The following is a 21,134-nucleotide window of genomic DNA, read 5'->3' as shown; positions in this document are numbered from 1 at the left end:
ACTGTTTAAGAACCCATGAACTTTGTCTGTTTTCTGCCTTTTATTTAACTCAAACGTCTTTCTCCCCTTCCAAAGAAGAAAAACTTGCTGCACTTCAACAGGTAGTTAGTCATCTCAGGTTCGTTTTAAAACTTATTCATCACCACTGTTATGTTTTGTAATTCCAAAAGCTAATTGAAAGAATAACCCAGGAGCTAGGAAACATTTCTCCTTTGTTTTTATTTTCATTTTCTTTAGTGAAGCAATCACAAATGACATGGTGGCATAATGATGTATGTTGTTCACATACTTTTACATATAACCTGTAATGAATTATGTCAGCAAGCAAGGAATGCTTAGTCAAAATATATATTTACAATATTACTGAAATATTAAATACACAAAGTTAATGTGTGCCATGATCAGCCTCTCAAAGTGCTTCATGATGGCAACTGTTACAGCCACTGTTATCTTATTTTATTTGGGAACTGGGATAACAGTTATCTACTTAATGCAGGTAGGAACCACAGCCTGAAGCAGGGAGATGTAAAAACTGCCTGCAGATACTCCCTCCAGCTGATCTGCACAGGATCTAAGGATATGACCAGAAACTTCATACATTCCCAATGCTTTCTGTGGGTTCACCCTGCAGAAGATGAATCTTCCATCTGCGATGGTGACCCTAGATTCAGGTGGACTGGTGACTGTCGGGGTGGGTGGTGACATGCCCATTCCCTTCTGTTCAAGTCGTGTATAGAATGTGTTAAGCTCGTCAGGAAGGGATGTGCTGTCAGTGATTCTGCCTGCCTTTGTTTTGTAATCTGTTACAGTCTGTAAGCCCTGTCACAGCTGCCAGCTGGACTGAGACTCGACTTTAGACCGGTACTATCTCTCAGCCTCTCTGATAGCTTTACGGAGGTGCATCTCAATTACATTCTACCTGAGGTATAGAGGGATGTGGGCCAAATACGGGTAAAGGAGACTAGCTCAGGAAGGCATGGATGAGTTGGGTCAAAAGGCCCGTCTTCATGCTGTAGAACTCCATGAAATCAGGTTGGTATCGAACCCTGAGAGGGGGAGTTTGTAGAGCTCCTACAAGTTGGCTGTTTAGAGCAGCTCATGGTAGAGCCTACTAGGGGATTGGCTATTCGGGACTGGGTGTTGTGCGATGAACCAGAATTGATTAGAGAGCTTAAGGTAAAGGAACCCTTTGGGTTAAGTGATCATAATATTGAAGTGGAGTAAAGGGAATTACAAAGGGATGAGAGAGGAGTTGGCCTCAATTGATTGGAAGGAAACATTAGGAGATCAGCAATGGCTGGAGTTTCTGGGAGAAATTTGGAAGGCGCAGGATAGATACATCTCATTGAAGAAGTAGTATTCTAAAGGCAGGATGATGCAAGTGTGACTGACAATGGAAGTCAATGCCAACATAAAAGTCAAAGAGAGGGCATATAATAAAGTAAAATTAGAGGGAAGTTAGAGGATTGGGAAACTTTTAAAAGTGAACAGAAGGCAAATAAAAAGTCATAAAGAAGGAAAAGATGCCTTTAATTCAAAATAAACTTATTCCTTTTACAATGGATAACCAACTTTTATACAACTGGTTTCAAAAAGGGATCAGATTTATAGGAGATTGTTTTGAAGGATGTATATTAATGTCATTTGATCAATTAAAAAATAAATATAAAATATCAAACACTCTTTTTTGTTATTTCCAATTAAGGGCTTATTTAAGAGATAAATTGGGTCAAACAATGTTATTGCCGAAACCTAATGAAATAGAAATTTTAATTCAAAAAGGAAAAATTTTAAAAATTATTTCTTGTATGTATAGTTTGATTCAAAAGCAGGCAATTAAACAAGGAATTCATAAGTCGAGACAAAAATGGGAAACTGATTTGAATATTAAAATTGAAGAAACAAATTGGTCAAGACTACGTCTTGACAGTATGACAAATACAACAAATGTCCAGCTAAGACTAGTGCAATATAATTTTTTACATCAATTATATATTACACCACAAAAAATAAATAAATTAAACCCAAATTTATCTGATCAATGCTTCCAATGTAATCAAGAAATTGGTACTTTTTTACATTCTACTTGGTCTTGTTTTAAAATTCAACCTTTTTGGACAAATTTAAGAGTTTTACTGGAACAAATTATTGGAATACAACTTCCACATAATCCAACATTATTTTTACTAGACGATATTGAAGGGATAAAATTGAAATCCAAATTGAATAAATATCAGAAAGAATTCATAAAAATTGCATTGGCAGTAGCCAAAAAGGTTATTGCAGTTACTTGGAAATCGGATGCATACTTAAGTATAGATCGTTGGAAAAATGAAATTTTTAGCTGCATTCCACTTGAAAAAATTACTTATAATTTAAGAGATAAATATGAAATATTTCTGAAAATTTGGCGCCCTTATTTACAAAAAATAGGATTAAATAGATAGGTGCTCCAAAGATAAAATTATTGGTTATCTGGGGAAAGAAATAAATATACATATTAAAGCTATTATGAACTCCATGGTGCATGTGGGGATCTTCCGATATCCAGGCATTCTTTCTTTCTTTCTTTTTTCTTTCTTTTTTCTTCTCTTTTTTTTTCTATAGGGCTATGTTAGGAGGGAGGGGTTAAGGGGAGAGGGGAAGGGTTGATAATTTTTTTTCCTTCTGTAACCTATTTGAAAATTCAATTAAAAAATTTATTTAAAAAAAGAAGGAAAAGATGGAATACAAAAGTAAGATAGCCAATAATATTAAAGAGCCTATCAAAAGTTTTTTTCAGATATATAAAGTAACACACATAAAATGCAGGAGGAACTCATCTTGGCACAAGAGGAGGGTAAAGGAGCAACAATTTATATTCCAGCTGGATACTCTTCCAACCTGATGGCATGAGTATGGATTTCTCCTTCCAATAAACAAATCCCCCCCCCCCTTCTTCTATTCCCCATTCTGACCCTTTACTCACATGCCTATTATTCCTCGGGGTCCCTCCCTCCTTCCCTTTCTCCTATCAGATTCCTTCTTCTCCAGCCCTTGACCTTCCCCACCAACCTGGCTTTACCTACCACTTTCTACCTGTCCTCTTTCCCTGCCCCCCCCCACCCATATTTATTAGAACATCTTCTCCCTTCCTACTCAGTCCTGAAGAAGGGCCTTGGCCTGAAACATTGACTGTTTATTCCTTTCCGTAGATGCTACCTGACCTGCTGAGCTCCTCTGGCGTTTTGTGTGTGTTGCTTTGGATTTCCAGCATCTGCAGACTTTCTCATGTTTAAGATATATAAAGTGTAAAAGTGAGGCGAAAGTAGTTATCGGACAGTTGGAAAATGATGCTGAAGAGGTAGTAATGGGGGACAAGTAAATGCTAGATGAACTGAATGAGTATTCTGTATCAGTCTTCACTGTGGAAGACACTAGCAGTATGCCAGAAGTTCAAGAGTGTCAGGAGGCAGAAATGAGTGAATTTGTCATTACTAGGGAGAAGATTCTTGGGAAACTGTAAGATCTGAAGGTAGGTAAGTCACCTGAACCAGACGGTGTACACCCCAGGGTTCTGAAAGAGGTGGCTGAAGAGATTGTGAAAGCATTAGTAATGATCTCTCAATAATCAGTTGATCCTGACATGGTTCTGAAGGAATGGAATATTGTCAATGTCACTCTGCTCTTCAAAAAGGGAGATAGGCAGAAGAAAGGAAATTATCAGCCAGTTAGTCTGACCTCAGAGGCTGGGAAGATGGTGGAATCCATTGTTAAGGATGTGGTTTCAGGGTACTTGAAGGTACATGATAAATTAGGCTATAGTTAGCATGATTTCCTTAAGGGAAAATCTTACCTGAGAAATACTTTGGAATTCTTTGAAGAAATAACAAACAGGATAGACAAAGGGAATTGGCGGATGTTACCTACTTGGATTTTCAGAAGGCCTTTGACAAGGTGCAATGTACGAGGCTGCTTAACGAGTTAAATACTGAGGAGGCAGTGTGGCTAAAGAAGGACTTAGACAGATGAGGAGAACCGGCAAAGAAGTGGCAGATGGAATACAGTGTCAGGAAATGTATGATCATGCACGTTGATAGAAGAAATAAAAGCTTAGACTATTTTCGAAATGAAGAGAAAATTCAAAAATCTGAAGTGCAAAGGGACTTGGGAGTCCTCATGCAGGATTCCCTTAAGATTAATTTGCAGGTTGAGTCAGTGGTGAGGAAGGTGAATGCAATGTTGCATTCATTTCAAGAAGACAGAAGTATAAAAGCAAGGCTGTAATGTTGAGGCTTTACAAAGCACTGGTGAGGCCTCACTTGGAGCATTGTGAGCAGATTTGGGCCCCTTATCTTAGAAAGGATGTGCTGACATTGGAAAGAATTCAAAGAAGGCTCATGAAAATGAATCCAGGATTGATAAGTTTATCATATGAGGAGTATTTCATGGCTCTGGGCCTGTACTCACTGGAATTCAGAAGAATGAGGGAGGATCTCATTGAAACCTAGCGAATGTTGAAAGGCCTAGATGGAGTGGATGTGGACAAGATGTTTCCTATGGTGGGAGAGTCGTAGATTAGAGAACACAGCCTCAGATGTCCATTTAGGAGAGAGATGAGGAGCAATTGTTTTTAGCCAGAGAGTGGTGAATCTGTGGAGTTCGATGCCATAGGCATTGGGTATACTTAAGGCAGAGATTGAGAGATTCTTGATTAGTCAGGGCATGAAGGGATACAGGCAGAAGGCAGGAGACTGGGGCTGAGAGGGAAATGGAACAGCCATGAAATAGCAGAGAAGACTCAATGGGCCAAATGGCCTAATCTGCTCCTGTACCTTAAGTTCTTATGGACTACAGTTACGCAGATGTATCCTGTTTTAAAGACACAATGCACTCTGCCTTTCCTCATGCAGCTGGATTCTGACGAGACACATCCAAACTTCGACGAGGATGGACACGACGAGTACAGCGAGATGCACATGCCCCTGTGAGGGGTAAGCTGAGGTGGCCCTCACTCTTCTTCCTCTGCAGTCCCATCCGCCTTCTGCTGTCTACCTCCTCCTCCTGGCCTGCAAGCAGCTCCCTCCCTGCGCAAGGCAATGGGGACAGTCCTGCCGTTAGGTCCCTCCTACTCCTTCAAACCAGCACACCAGAGCTGGGCAGGAGGAGAGCTGCCCTGTGAGAGGCAACAGGAGATCCCTCTGCAAGAAGGGAGACGGACAAAGATCTCAAGACCAAGATGGCTACCAGCTGTATTTTCCTACTGTATCCTACTGTGCTGTTTTATATTAGATGTTAACTAAACAAAATAGACAATTCCCCACATGCAAACTTTACTTACTATAAAGATATAACTGAGTGTCTTATAACAAACTGGTAGATTGTCACTTCTCAGGCGATGTGACCCTGAACTTGGGAGTTGAACATAGGGAAGCTTTCTCTGCAGCATGTTCACAGTGAGGTTTATATCTCACCTGCGTCTGTTGACAAGGGTAACTTCATAGTTATTGCACCTTTAACACCGTAAAGATCGACCCGTGTTCTACTCAAGAAAAAAGACAATTCAACACAAATCTCGGTTAAACAGAGACTCGATTAAAGGGGGTGAGTTTTAAGTTAAGAGTTTAAGGATGGGAAGGAGGTTAGGGAGGTGCTGGGGTGTCTGGAACCAGAGGGCACAGCCTCAGAGTACAAAGGCGTACTTCTAGAATAGAGATGAGGAGAAATGTCTTTACCTAGTGAGTTGGACAGCACGGCGTTGAGAGTTGGATAGGTGAAAGGGAGATGGGGTGGTGTGGAAGCATAATGTTATGACAGCATCAGTGACCCAGGTTCAGTTCCTGCCGCTGTCTGTAAGTAGTTTATACATCTTCCCCACGTGGGTTTCCTCCGGGTCCTCTGGTTCCCTCCCACATTCCAAAGACGTATAGGTAAGTAGGTCAATTGGTCAATTGGGTAACACGGGCTCACTGGGGCCGGAAGAGCCTGTAACTTGTGCTGTATCTATAAATGAATGAATAAGCAAACAAATATGGTGAAGGCAGTGAAGTTTTGGAAGCACTGATAGGAGGAGGAAGCTGGGAAAGTGGACTTTGGTGCCCTCCTTTATGCAGTATATTGAGGTTAGGTACCTGGATAATGTCGGAAACAGACGTTGAGACCAGTTGCCACATCTCTCCCCTGCTTGTCCGTGAGTCTCTGTTTCTCCAGAGAGATGCAACACTGAGATTTCTTTGCTGGGCTTGTGGAGATGCTGACTTCCTACCGTGAATTTTTAACCATCCACCACAACTCTGGTTCAGGGTGCTGAGAGACATTAGCTCTCAACCCAATAATTCTTCCACAGGATTGGAGTAAGCAGGATTGGCCTTCACACCGGCGTTTCTAACCCACTCAGGGTCCTAAGCCTCCCAGCTCTCTGCTCAGAAAAGATTAATGAGATTAGCTGTATTTGTCAAATGTATATCAAAACTTCGAAGCACGCAGTGAAACGCATCAACAGCAAACTCAGTCTGAGGATTGTGCGGAAGGCAGCCCGCAAGTATCGCCATGCTTCCAGCACCCACACAGCGTGCCCACAACTTGCTAACTCTAATCCATACATTCTTGGAATGAGGAAGGAATCTGGAGCATCAAGAAAGCCACAAGGTCACAAAAAGAACATACTAACTGACAGTGGCGGAATTGAACCCGTAGAGTGTTACACTAACCAGTACTTTACCGTGCCACCCAAGTTCCCTATGGCCCTCTGTTCTAGTCTCACCTACCAATGGAAATGACTTTCCTGCCTCTATCCTATCTATGGCTTTCAGAATTTTATGTTTCTATATGATCTCTGATTCGTCTGAATTCCGGTGGGTATAGTTCCCGGTGACTCAGTCACAGGGAGAATATACAAACTCCTTACAGACCACAGCAGGAATCAAACCCCAATCTTCCGATTGCTAGTGCTGTAAAGCTTTATGCTACCACTACACTACCACGCCACCCATTAAGGGACAGAGATTAAGATAAAGTGGGATTGAACTATTGTGTGACAGGCCTGGTCTTGGCTGACTATACCTCATTCTTGTTCCTCTAAGCCAGCTCCTGGTCCAGGAATACCCTGGCCAGGGAATTCCCTTTTCCCAATGTATACCAGTTGACCCAGGAACCTCCAACTGCCCCTCAGTGCTGTTGGAACATTTGAACCGAAGCTACTGACTTCTTGGGCTTCTCTGTCCTTCAGTAAGGTGACACTACCTCGTCTCCATTTCTCCACCAATATCCCCCATTCCCACTACTCAGCAGTTACTGGTATCATCCACTTGCGTTGGCAGCATGGAGGACATCTTTAAGAGGCCATGCTGTTCATAGAGTCATTAAGTCATAGTGTTACTGCACAGAAACCAGCCCTTTGACCCATCTAGTCCATGTTCAACTGTTATTCTGCCTAGGTCCATTGGCCTGTGCTTGGACCATGGCCCTCCATACCCCTCCCATCCATGTACTTAAATGTTTAAACATGTTTAAATGACTTAAACATGTCTCTTAAATGTTGCGATTGAATCTGTATCCCTCACTTCCATTGGCAGCTTATTCCACTCTCGCACCATCCTCTGAATGAAGACATTCCACCTAAAGCTCCACTTTCACCCCTACCTCTGACCTCCTGGTCTAATCTACCCAACCTACTTGCACTTACCCTAGCTATAACCCTGTAATTCTGTATACCTCTATCAAATCTCCCCTCATTCTCCTGCACTCCAGCAAATAAACTCCTAACCTATTTAACTTTCCCCTACAACTCAGGTTCTCAAGTCCCAGCAACATTCTTGTAATTTATTTTCTGTACTTCTGTAATGAGGCGACCAGAACTGAACACAATACTCCAAGTGTGTTCTAACCGGGGTTTATAGATCTGCAACATTACCTCGCACCTCTTGAACTCAATTCCACAACTATTCTAAACATCTTCTTAACCATCCTATCAACCTGCGCAGCAACACAGAAGGACCTATATACATGGCCTCCAAAATCTCTCTGTACCTCCATACTTCTAAGAATCGTGCTATTAATTTTGTACTCTGCCTTCAAATTTGACTTTGCAAACTGAATCACTTCACATTTTTCCAAGTTGAAGTCCACCTGCCATTTAGCTCAGCTCTACATCCTATCAATGTCCCATTATAACCTCTAACATCCCTCCGCTCTGTCCACAACTCCACTAACCTTCATGTCATCTGTATACTTAATAACTCACCCTTCCACTTCCTCATCCAAGTCATTTGTAAAAATTACAAAGACCAGGGGTCCCAAAACAGATCTGTGTGGTGTCCGACCTCCAGGCAGAATACATTCCATCTACAACCATCCTCTGTGGGCAACCTAATTCCGAATCCACACTATCAAGTTTCCCTGGATTCCTTACCACGTGACCATCTGAATGAGGCTACCATGGCAAACCTTGACAAACACCTTACTAAAACCCATATTTAGAACAGAAAACAAGACAGGCCCTTCAGTCCAAAATGTTGTGCTGACTTTTTAGTCTTCTCTAAGCTTAATCTAACCCTTCCCTCCTATACTGGTTTCCTCCCACAGTCCAAAAATGTACTGGTGAATTTATCAAATGTATCTGCCTTTACCACTACCCCTGACAGGGTGTTCCACACACCCACCACTCTCACCTGAAGTCAGGCTTGAACAAACAGAGGCCTTCAGAGTTGATGTCATTGAAGGTGACATTTAATGAATTCACAGTGTTTTACCTCACTCCTTCAGCACTTCCTCCGTCAGTGCCACAGGCTGTCAAGGGCAGGTGTTGGGATTGCCAACAATCCCCAGCGACTTGAGGAATTGGTGAGGAACTACAGGTCAGCTGATCTTGGCCGTTGTGGAATTGAACTCTGCAAAGCTGCATGTAGGGTTCTGGGGGCTCAGGTCTCTGATCAGGTGACAAAGAGGGGGAGAGGTGCATGCCGCCACATTACAAAACAAACTAGAGGAGGGCAGGCAGGTTTGGAGTTTCAAGGCCAAGTTTCTGGTGAGTGTAGAAAGCGTACCAGCATTAGGGGCGGCACAGTAGTATAGCAGTTAGCGTTATACACTGACAATGCCAGTGACCCAGCCTCAATTCCTGCCGCTGTCTGTAAGGAGCTTGTACTGTACGTCCACCCTGTGACCATGTGGGTTTCCACCAGGTGCTCTGCTAAAGGTGTACGGGTTAGTAGGTTAATTGGTCACATGGGTGTGATTGGGTAGCACGGGCTTGTTGGGCCAGAAGGTCCTGTTACCGTGCGGTATCTTTAAATAAAAGAAAATTCTGTAGTGCCTTCTACAGCCTCAGGTCAATGCCCGACATCCAATGATGTCCTTTTGTAGTGTAACCACTGCAGCTTTGGGCCCGTTAGCTGAGAAAGGATGTGTTGTCATTAGAGAGGGTCCAGAAGTTCATGAGAATGAGCCATGGAATGAAAGGGTTAATGTGTGAGGGGTGTTTGATGGCTGTTGGCCTGTACTCGCTGGAGGTTAGAAGAATGAGGGAGAAATCCCATTCAAATCTACCGAATATTGAAAGGCCTCAAGAGAGTGAATGTGGAAAGGATGTTTTCAAATAGTGGGTATAGTCTAGGAAAAGGGCGCTGCCTCAGAATAGAAGGACGTCCCTTTAGAACAGAAATGAGGAATTTCTTTAGCCAGAGGGTGGTGAATCTGTGGAATTCATTGCCACAGATGGCTGTGGAGGCTAAATCATTGGCTATGTATATTTAAAACAGAGGTTGATAGATTCTTCATCTGTGAGCGCTAAAAGGTTATGGGGAGAAGACAGGAGAATGGGATTGAGTGGAATAATAAATCAGCAGACTTGATGGGTCCAAATGGCCGGATTCTGCTCCTATGTCTTATGATCTTATTTATCCAATTAGTTCAACACTGGAACCATTTTGATCATTTACCTAGATCCCTCAAGACTTTTTTTTAACAAGTCATTGGGTATATTTAAAGCTGAGGTTGATAGGTTCTTGATTAGTAAGGGTGTCAAAGGTAATGGAGAGAAGGCAGGAAAATAGGATTGAGAGGGATAATAAATAAACCAATATGGAACAATGAAGCAGACTCGATGGGTCAAATGGCCCAATTCTGTTCTTATGTGTTATAGTCTTATGGACATGGGAAACCTAGGGGCTGACTGATGCATAGAAAGAGCAGGATAATCTGTGTTAGTGAGTGCAAATTCTTGGTAGCTCTCAGCAGAAGATGCTGATGTCATGGGGAGTTTTACATCCACTAGGGGGAGCTGATGGGGGCTTTGGTTTAACGTTAAACCAGGATGCAAATCAGGTGTTGCTGAGTGGGTAATCATGACAAAGTGAGGGACTGAATGAGCTTCTCTGCTTGGATTCCCTTACCCCCCCCACAAACAGTGGGAAGATAGGTCAGAATCGAAATCAGGTTCATTACCACTAACATATGTCGTGGAACTTATTTTGCAGCAGCAGTCCAGTACATAAAAAATTACTATAAGTTACAATAAGAAATATAAAAGATATAAATAAGTAGTGCAAAAAACGAGGCAGTGTTTATGGATTCATGGTCCATTTAGAAATCTGATGTCAAAGGGAAAAAGATGTTCCTGAAATGTTGAATGTGTGTCTTCAGGCCCTTGTACCTCCTCCTTGATGGTAGTAATAAGGAGGAGGCGTGTCCTGAGTGCCGAGGGTCCTTAGTATGGACACTGCAAATTTTGAGGCATTGCCTTTTGAAGATGCCCTGGATAGTGGGAGGCTAGTGCTCATGATGCAGCTGGCTGAGTTTGCAACCCTCTACAGCTTTTCCCAGTCCTGTGCATTGCAGTCTCCATACCAGACAGTGATGTAACTGGTCAGAATGCGCTCCACAGTCCATCTGTAGAAATTTGCTTAGAGTTTTTGATGACATACTGTTCTAAATCTCCTCAAACTCCAGCAACAGGAACTCCTCCTCTGATCACTGCCTTAAACTGATACACTTCTCGGGACTTTTGGCAGTCAATCTGTGCAAGCCAGAGCTAATGAATTATGTGCATACCAAGAGTTTCTGTCTGATATTGAGTTTGATAGAACAGCATGGACCAATACAGGCCCTTTGGCCCAGGATATTGTGCCGACCTTTAAACCCACTCCACAATCAATCTAACCCTTCCCTCCTACATAGCTCTCCATTTTTGTTACATCCATGTGCCTGTCCAAAAGTCTCCTAAATGTCCCTGAAGTATCAGCCTCAGAGTATCAGGGTTTCAGAGAACATCTCAGAGTCACATCTCAACCAGACTGGGCAAGGGTGGCAGACTCCCTGAGCCTGAAACCCATCATAAACACAAGACTCTGCAGATGCTGGAACTCTTGAGCAACACACACAAAATGCTGGAGGAACTCAGCAGGTCGGACAGCATCCATAGAGGGGAATAAACTGATGACATTTCAGGCTCAGTAATGGTGCAGAAACCATAATAAGAAGTTGGGCGAGGAGAAAGGAGTATAAACTGATGGGAGAGACCAGGTGAGGGAGAAGGTGGGTGGGTGAAGGGGATGAAGTAAAAAGCTGGGAGATGATAGGTGAACGAGGTAGGGGGAAATCCTACCTGACAAATCTGTTGGAATTCTTTGAGGAAATAATGGGCAGAATAGGAGAGTCAGTGGATGTTGTTTACTTGGATTTTCAATAGGTCTTTGACAAGGTGCTGAACGTGAGGCTGCTTAACAAGATAAGAACCCTTGGTATTACAGGAAGGATACTGCATGGATAGAAGATAGCTGATTGGCAGTAGGCAAGAGTCAAAATAAAGGGGCCTATTTTGGTTGGCTGCCATTTACAACTGGTGCTCTGTATAGGGATCGGTATAGGGACCACTTCTTTTCATGTTATACGTCAACGATTTGGATGTCGGACTTGATGGTTTTGTGGCCAAGTTTGAAGACAATACAAAGATATGTGGAGGGACAGGGAGCAGGGAATTATGCACTTTGATAGAAGGAATAAAGGCATAGCATTTGATGGCTCTGTATTTGTTAGAGTTTAGAAGAATGAAAGGCCTAGACAGAGTGGATGTGGAGAGGATGTTTCCTATAGTGGACCAGAAGGCACAGCCTCAGAATAGAGGGACATCTATTTAGAACAGCTATAAGAAGTAATTTCTTTAGCCAGAGGGTGGTGAATCTGTGGAATTCATTGCCACGGTTGGCTATGGAGACTAAATCAATGAGTATATTTAAAGCAGAGATTGATAGGTTTTTGGTTAGGGCGTCAAAGGTTATGGGAAGAAGGAAGGAGAATGGGAGAATGGGGTTGAGGGGCATAATAAATCAGCCATGATGGAATGGGAGCAGACTCAATGGGCCAAGTGGCCTAATTCTGTGGCTATGTCTTGTGGTAAAGGACTGCAGAGGGAATCTGATGGGAGAGGAGAGTGGACCGTAGCAGAAGGGGAAGGAGGGGTACCAGAGGAAGGTGATGGGTCAGTGAGGAGAAGAGAATGGATAAGAGGAAACCATAATGCTGAATGGGGGGAGAAAGATTCTCCTGCATAGTACTGCCTGAACTGCTGAGTCCCTCCAATATTTTGTGTATATTGTTCCCCGAAGTGCATTTGTTTACCAGGACGATTTTTACAACAACCTAATTGTTATAAAGACATTTTTTTTATCCAGTTAACTAAATTCCCAAGCTGCCATGTTTTAGATTTGAACTCGTCTCCAGGCCTTGGATGCAAGTCAAGTGTGACGGCTTCTAGCGACCTGTAACCGATTAAGACTAGCAGCCGGCTTCAACGTCGAATCGTTCTAATCTGCACTTTCCATTGTGTACAGCCAGAGAAGGTTTTTTTTACAACTGTTTCCCCACTGCAGCTCACTCGATGAGTGTTGGGTATTTCTGTATATGAGCATACATTTATAAATTATTTTATTGAGAATAGAATAGATGTAATAATTTTAAATAAGATTCACAAGGAAGATTTAAATTATTAATGAGTATCCTGGCATTTGTACTGTGAAAAACTGAGATGTGTGAAATCTCTCGTATTTTTGTGCCAATAATTTTTCAGACTGTCTTTCTTTCTGAATGTTTGGAGCTGTGACCATTCTGGTACAGGAGTCTCTTTAATAAAATCTAGTATGTTACAGGTACGGAGTTCCTTGTCTTCTCTTTTCATGGTGGGGCACCTTCTTCACACAGAGGGTGGTGGGAACATGGAGCAAACTTCCAGAGGAAGTGGTTGAAACAGGTACAATAAGGACTGGTTCATTGCAAAGAAATAGAAGTATTCCAAACAGAGGGTGAGGCAACCATGGCTGACAAGGAGAGTTAAAGACAACATAAGTGCAGAAGAGAGAGCATATCATATAGCAAAAACTAAAGAATTGGGAAGCTCTTATAAACCAACAGAAGGCAACTAAAAAGCCATCAGCAGAGAAAAGATGAAATATGAGGTAAACTAGCCAATAATATCAAAGAGGATACCAAAAATTTCTCAAGTATATAAAAGAGATGCTTGAGCGGATATCGGGCCACTGGAAAATTATGCTGGAGAAGTAGTAATGGGGGACAAGGAAATAATGGACGGACTCTATAAGTATATTGCATCAGTCTTCACTGTGAAAGGTGCTAGCAGAATGTCAGAAATGTGAGAGTGTCAGGGGCAGAGGTGAGTTTCATTGCTATACCTAAGGAGAAGTTTGTGAAGCTAAGAAATTTCGAGGTGTACTACACCAAGGTTCTGAAAGAGGTAGCTGAAGAGATTATGAAGGCATTAGTAACAATCGTTCAAGAAATACTGGATTCTGACAGGACTGGAGAAGTGCAAATGTCATTCCAATCTTTGAGAAGGAAGGGATGCGGTAGAATAGAAACTATAGGCCAGATAGCTTGACCTCCGTGGTTGGGAAGATGTTGGAATCCATTATGAAGGATGAGGTTTTGGGGTACTTGGAGGCACAAGATAAAATAGGCCAACTTCAGCATAGTTTCTTTTGGTGGAAATTTTGCCTAACAAATCTGTTGGAGTTCTTTGAGGTAGTAACAGGCAAGATAGATAAAGGAGAGTCAGTGGGTGTTGTTTACTTGGATGTTCAGAAGCCCTTTGACAAGGTGCCACACATCAGGCTGCTAAACAAGATAAGAACCCATTGGTATTACATCCTGGTCTTTATATTCTGGTCCTCCTGAAAATAATGCCAGCATTGGATTTGCCTTCCTTACATACACTCAGCCTGCAAGTTAATCTTTAGGGAATCCTGCACAAGGACTCCCATAGCCCCCTGTAACTCTGATTTCTGAATTACAGAAATGGACAGAAAACTGGCTGATAGGCATAAAAGCGAAGAGTGGGAATAAAAGGGGCCTTTTCTGCCAGTGTGTAGTGATGTCCAAAGGGAACAGTGTTGGGAGAGCTTCTTTTCACATTATATGTCAGTCTTTTGGATAATGGATTTGATGGCTTTGAGGCCAAGTTTGCGGTTGATATGAAGATAGGTGGAGGAGTAGGTTGTGTTGAGGAAGCAAGGAGTCTGCAGAAGGACTTAGACAGATTAAGAGAAAAGGCAACGAAGTTGCAGAAGAAATACAGTGTAGGGAAGAACATGATCGTGCACTGAAGCAGAAGGAATACGGGCATAGTCCATTTTTTAAACAGGAATGAAATTTAGAAATCAGAGGAACAAAGGGACCTGAGAGTGTTTGTGCAGGATTCCCTGAAAATTAACTTGAAGCTTGAATCTGTGGTAAGGAAGGGAAATGTGATGCCAGCATTTATTTCAAGAGAACTAGAATATAAAAATAAAGATGTCATGCTGAAACTTTCTAAAGCATTGATCAGACCACGCTTGGTGTATTGTCAGCAGCTTTGGGCATCTAATACGGACATTGAAAGATAAGGATATTGGAGAGGATCAAAGTTTGTTCACAAAAAATGATTCAGGGAATGCAAGGATTAATGTATGAGAAGCATTTGATGGCTATGGATCTGTACTCACAGGAATTTAGAAGAATGAGGGGGATCTGATTGAAACGTATCAAATATTAAAAGGCCTAGATAGAGTGGATGTGGAGAGGATGTTTCCAATAGTGGAAACAATAGTGGCTAGGATCAGAAGGCACAGATTCAGACTAGAACGACGTCCCTTTAGAATGGAGAGGAGGAATTTTTTTAGCCAGATGGTGGTGAATCTGTGAATTCATTGCCAAAGATGGTTGCAGAGGCCAAGTCATTGGATACCTTCAAAGTGGAGGTTAATAGTTTCTTAATTAGTAAGGACGTCAAAGGTTACAGGGAGAAAACAGGAGAATGGGGTTTACATGGATAATAAATCAGCCATGATGGAATGGCAGAGTGATTAGCTATGCAGAATCCTCTATTTCTGTTCCTATGTCTTATGGTCTTATGAATCTATTAGAGTTCAGGTATCATGAGGGTAGCAGTGGAATTTAAATTCAGTTAACACTCTGCAAGTTAATAAAGTTATGCACCATCATACTAGACATTTCTACCCTGGAGAAAGGTCTCTGGCTGTCCACTTGATCTATATCTCTTATCATATTGTACATCTCTGTCAATTCAAAGCTCAAAGTAAATCTATTATCAAAGACTTGTATGTCACCATATACAACCCTGAGATTAACTCTCCTGTGGGCATACTCAATAAATCCCAAATAGAATAATGACCATAATAGAATCAATGAAAGACTACACCATTCAACCAGGGTGCAAAAGACAACAAACTGTGCAAATACAAAAATAAATAAATAATAATAACGCATAAAGAAATGACCAATAGATATAGAGTTCTTGGAAGTGAGTCCATTGATTGAGGGAACATTTCAATGATAGGCAAGTGAAGTTGAATTAAGTTACCCCTTTTGGTTCAAGAACTTGATGGTCAAGGGGTAATAACTGTTCCTGAACCTGGTGGTGCGAGTCCTGAGGCTCCTGCACCTCCTTCCTGATGGTGACAGTGAGAAGTTTTGAGGGAGGGAGGGAGCTGAAGCATGAGAAGACAGAGCCCCCTCAGACTGAGTACATAAAGCATCAACTCACAGCAGCAGCCAATCAGTAATCGGGATTGATTGGCAAGAACACGTTAAAATAAGACAGGGGCAAGTAGAGTGGCCATAGTGTGAGTGGGCAGTGTTAGAGTGGTAATATTTGAGGCTTTAGCTCTTCAAGGCTTCAGTGAAGAGAGGCTGAGTGAGAGAAAACAAAAGTCTATAGGTAGATCTTTTTCCCACTGTCTATGTATTGTTTTTTTTATATCTGCACAGTTACAAGAGTAGGGATGCCAGGCAGTATAGTTGAATGCTCCTCTTGCTGGATGTGGGAAGGCAGGGAGACCTCCAGTGTCCCTGATGACTACAACTGCAAGGTGCATCCAGCTGCAGCTTCTAACAATCCACGTTAAGGAGTTGGAGCTGGAACTGGATGAACTCCAGATCATTCAGGAGGCTGAGAGGTTGATAAATAGGACATATAGAGAGAAAGAAGATTCTGTGTACAAGAACAAGATTCCCGGATGGCATGTTGCCTCCCAGGTGCCAGGGTCCGGGACATCTCGGATTGAGTCCTCAACGGGAGGGTGAACAGTCAGAGGTCATGGTCAATGTAGGTACCAATGACATAGACAAGAAGAGTGACGAGGTTCTGCATGAGGAGTTAAAGGGTAGGGCCTTCAGGGTTGTGCTCTCAGGATTTGTACCTGTGCTACGTGCCACTGGGGCCAGAAATAGGAAGAGGAAGGAGGGTGTCAGGTCCTTGGATCATTGGGCTCTCTTCCAGGGAAGGTGGGACCTGTACAGAAGGGATGGTTTGCACCTGAACTGGAGGGGGACTAATATCCTAGCGGGAAGATTTGCTAATGCAGCACAGGGGGAGAGGGCGTTTAAACTGGAATTGCAGGGGGATGGGGACCAGAGTGCCCGAACAGTTAGCGGAGAGATTGTGGAGACAGATGTCATTAAGACCTCAGATAAAGTTAGAAATGAAAAAAGGTTGAGTGCAGTGCAACTAACGTCCTGAGTTGCCTATACTTCAGCATCGCAGGAAAGGCAGATGAACTCAGGGCTTGGATCAACTCCTGGAATTGAGATATTTTACCCATTAGTCAAGCAGTTGCAGGAGGGGCAGGACTGGCAGCTCAATAGTCCGGGTTCCATTGTTTTAGACATGAGAATGGGAGGGATTAAAGGAGGAGAGGTGGCCTTAGTAGTCAGGGAAAATGTCATGGTCGTGCTCTGTCAGGACAGACTGGAGAACTTGTTTAGTGGGACATTATGGGTGGAATTGAGGAATAAGAAAGATATCACCACATTAATGGGGCTAAATTATAGATCACCCAACAGTCTGTGGAATTTAGAGCAACAGATTTGTGGGGAGATTGCAGACTGTTGCAAGAAACACAAGGTTGCTATAGTAGGTGATTTTAACTTTGCACATATTAACTGGGACTCCCATATTGTAAAACGACTAGATGGGATAGAGTTTGTCAAATATGTTCAGGAAAGTTCCTAAATCCCAATGAGGGAGTGTGTGATACTTGATCTGCTGTTAGGGAGTGAGATAGGGCAGATGATAGAAGTTTGTGTAAGATAACACTTTGCATCCAGTGATCATAATGCCATTAGTTCAAAGTAAATATGGAAAATGATAGGTCTGGTTCTCGGGTTAATATTCTAAATTGAAGAAGGGGTAATTTTGATAGTATCAGAAAGGATCTGGTAAGTGTGGATTGGGATAAGCTGTTTTCCGGCAAAGGTGTACTTAGTGAGTGGGAAGCTTTGAGAATACAAAGCTTTTATGTGCCTGTCAGAATAAAGGGTAAAGATAACATGTTTAGGGAACATTGGTTTTCAAGAGATATTGAGACCCTGGTCAAGGAAGAATAAAGGTGCATAACAGGTAAAGGCAGGAAAGAGCAAATGAGGTATTTAGGGAGTATAGAAATGCAACAGAACATTTATAAAGAAATCAGGAGGGCTAAAAGAAGACATGAGGTTGCCCTAGCAGACAAGGTAGAGGAGAATCCTAAAGGATTCTACAGATATGTTAAAAGCAAAAGGACGGCAAGGGACAGTTTTGATCCTCTGGAGAATCAGGATAGTAATCCATGCGTGGAGCCAAAGGAACACACACAAAACTCAGCAGGCCAGGCAGCATCAATGGAAAAGAGTAAACAGTCGATGTTTCAGGCCAAAACCCTTCATCCGGACTGGATGAAGGAGTCTGTGCAGCCAAAGGAGATGGGGGAGATCTTGAATGGATTTTTTGCATCTGTATTTACTGAGGTGAGGGAAACAGAGTCTATAGGAGAGAGGTAAAGCAGGATCAACTTCATGGACCCTGTACAGATTACAGAGGAGGGGGTGCTGGCTGTCCTAAGGCAAATTCAGGTGGATAGGTCCCCGGGCCTGACAAGGTGTTCCCTCTGACCCTGTGGGAGCCAAGCTCAGAAATTACAGGATCCCTCGCAGAGACATTTACATCATCTGTAGCGACAGGTGAGATACCGGAGGGTTGGAGGACAGCCAACGTTGTTTCATTGTTTAAGAAAGGCTCTAAAAATAAACCAGGAAATCAGTAGTGGGAAAGTTGTTGGGAGATATTCTAAGGGGCCAGATATATAAGTATTTGGATGGACATGGGCCAATTAGGGACTGTCAGCATGGCTTCATGCGTGGTAGGTCACGTCTAACCAATCTTACAGAGTTTTGTAAGGAACTCCAGGAAAGTTGATGAAGGCAAGGCAGTAGATGTTGTCTACGTGGACTTCAAGGATGTTGCTGGAGGACCTGAGTTATAAGGAATGACTGAGTGGTTTAGGTTCTATTCCTTGGAATGTAGAAGATTTGATAGAGGTATTCAAAACTACAAGAGGTATAGATAGGGTAAATGCAAGCAGCCTTTTCCACTGAGGTTGGGTGGAACTACAACTAGAGGTTATGGGTCAAAGGTGAAAGTTTAAAAGTTTAAGGGGAACATGAAGGGAAACTTCTTCACTCAGAGGGTGGTGAGAGGGTGGAACGAGCTGCCAGCACAAGTGGTGCATGCGAGCTCGATTTCAACAGTTAAGGGAAGCTTGGATAGGTACATTTACAAGGTCCCACATGGGAGGATGGTCAAGAAGTTTCAGTCACTCAGCATTCAAGTCGAGGTAGTAAATTGAGTTAGACATTGGCTTTGTGGGAGAAGCCAGTGAGTGGTAGTAGATGGTTGCCTCTCTGACTGGAGGCCTGTGACTAGTGGTGTTTTGCAAGAACTGAAACTGCATATATTGTTGTTTGTCATCTATATCAATGATCTGGATGATAATGTGGTTAAATGGATAAGCAAATTTGCTGATGACACCAAGATTGGGAGTGTAGTGGACAGTGAGGAAGACTAACGTGGCTTGCAGTGGGATCTGCACCAGCTGGAAAAACAGGCTGAAAATTGCAAGTGGGATTTAATACAAAAACGTGTGAGGTGTTGCATTTTGAGAGGACTAACCAGGGTTAGTGGACTGTGGGCATTCAGGAGTGCGATAGAACAGAGCGATCTGGGAATAGAGATCTATAATTCATTGAAAGTGGTGTCGTAGGTGGATAGGGTCGTACAGAAAGTTTTTGGCACATTGGCCTTCATAAATCAAAGTATTGAGTACAGGAGATGGGATGTTATGTTGCAGTTGTATAAGATGTTGGGTGAGGGCTAATTTGGAGTATTGTGTGCACTTTTGGCCACCTATCTACAGGAAAGATGTAAATAAGGTTGAAAGAGTACAGAGGAAAAATTAAAAGGATGTTGCTGGAGGACCTGAGTTATAAGGAATGACTGAGTAGTTTAGGTTCTATTCCTTGGAATGTAGAAGATTTGATAGAGGTATTCAAAACTACAAGAGGTATAAATAGGGTAAATGCAAACAGCCTTTTTCACTGAGGTTGGGTGGAACTACAACTAGAGGTTATGGGTCAAAGGTGAAAGTTGAAAAGTTTAAGGGGAACATGAAGGGAAACTTCTTCACTCAGTGGGTGGTGAGAGTGTGGAATGAGCTGCCAATGCGAGTGGTGCATGTGAGCTCGATTTCAACATTTAAGGGAAGCTTGGATTGGTACATTAATAACAGGGATATGGAGGGTTATGGGTCTGGTTCAGGTCAATGGGAGTCGGCAGTTTATACAGTTCGGCATGAACTAAATGGGCCAAATGGCCTGTTTCTGTGCTGTACTTTTCTGTGACTCAATGATTCTATATTCTATGGGTCCCTGATGATGGATGCTGCTTTGCTGCGACAGTGTTTTGTGTAGATTTGCTCAGTGACAGGGAGGACTTTACCTGTGATGGACTGGGTGGTATCAACTACTTTTTATAGGATTTTCTTTTCAAGGGCATTGGTGTTTCCATACCAGGCTGCGATGCAGCCAGTCAATATACTGTCCAACACACATCTATAGAAGTTTGTCAAAGTTTTAGAGATCACGCCGAATCTTTGCAAATTCCTAAGGAAGTAGAGGCACTGCTATGCTTTCTTCGTAATTGCACTTTCATGCTGGGCCCAGGTCAGCTGTTCTGAAATAAGGAATTTAAAGTAGCTGACTATCTCATCCTCTGATATGAGGACTGGCTCATGGATCTCTGGTTTCCTCCTCTGGAAGTCAATAATCAGCTCCTTGGTGTTACTGACATTGAGTAAGAAGTTGTTGTGGCATCACTCAGCCAGATTTTCAATCTCCTTCCTATATGCTGATTCATCATTCATCATTTGACCAGTGACAGTGGTGTTGTGAGCAAACTTAAATATGGCTTTGGAGTTGTGATTAACCACACAGTCATAAATGTAAAGTGAATAGAGCAGGGGGTGAAGCACTCAGCCTTGTGGTGCACCTGTGCAGATGGAGATTGTGGAGGAGATGTTGTTGACCATCTGAACTAAGGAATTGTGTCCTACAAGTGAGGAAATTGAAGATTCAATTGCACACGGAGTATTGAGGCGAAGGTCTTGGAGCTTATTGATTAGTTTTCAGTGATTGACGGTATTGAATGCCGAGCTGTAGTTGACAAAGAGCATCTTGATATATTCACCTTTGCTTTCCATATGTTCCAGGGTTGAGTGAAGAGTCAATGAGATGACATCTATTGTGGACCTGTTGCTCCGGTAGGCAAATTGGAGGCA

The 21,134-nt window shown here is 42.6% G+C and overlaps 1 protein-coding gene across 5 annotated transcripts in view; it reads left to right on the top strand.

Annotated features, from left to right (window-relative positions):
- The window catches only part of LOC140728069 (anion exchange protein 3-like), a 222,127-nt gene that overhangs the window by 181,452 nt on the left and 19,541 nt on the right, over positions 1–21,134 (top strand). The window contains exon 23 of one of the 5 annotated variants that reach the window (XM_073046234.1): positions 4,893–13,115. The exons of the other annotated variants lie outside the window; for them this stretch is intronic. Coding sequence (XP_072902335.1) covers positions 4,893–4,970 — 78 coding nt within the window. The 3' untranslated portion in view covers positions 4,971–13,115. Of the gene's footprint in view, positions 1–4,892; positions 13,116–21,134 lie in introns of those variants that run through there. 5 annotated transcript variants of the gene reach the window in all.

The sequence above is a fragment of the Hemitrygon akajei genome, chromosome 5, assembly GCF_048418815.1.
Source record: "Hemitrygon akajei chromosome 5, sHemAka1.3, whole genome shotgun sequence".
NCBI classification, from domain to species: Eukaryota; Metazoa; Chordata; class Chondrichthyes; order Myliobatiformes; family Dasyatidae; genus Hemitrygon; species Hemitrygon akajei.
Note: the sequence above shows the minus strand (reverse complement) of the source record. Positions and strands in the feature narration are given on the sequence as shown.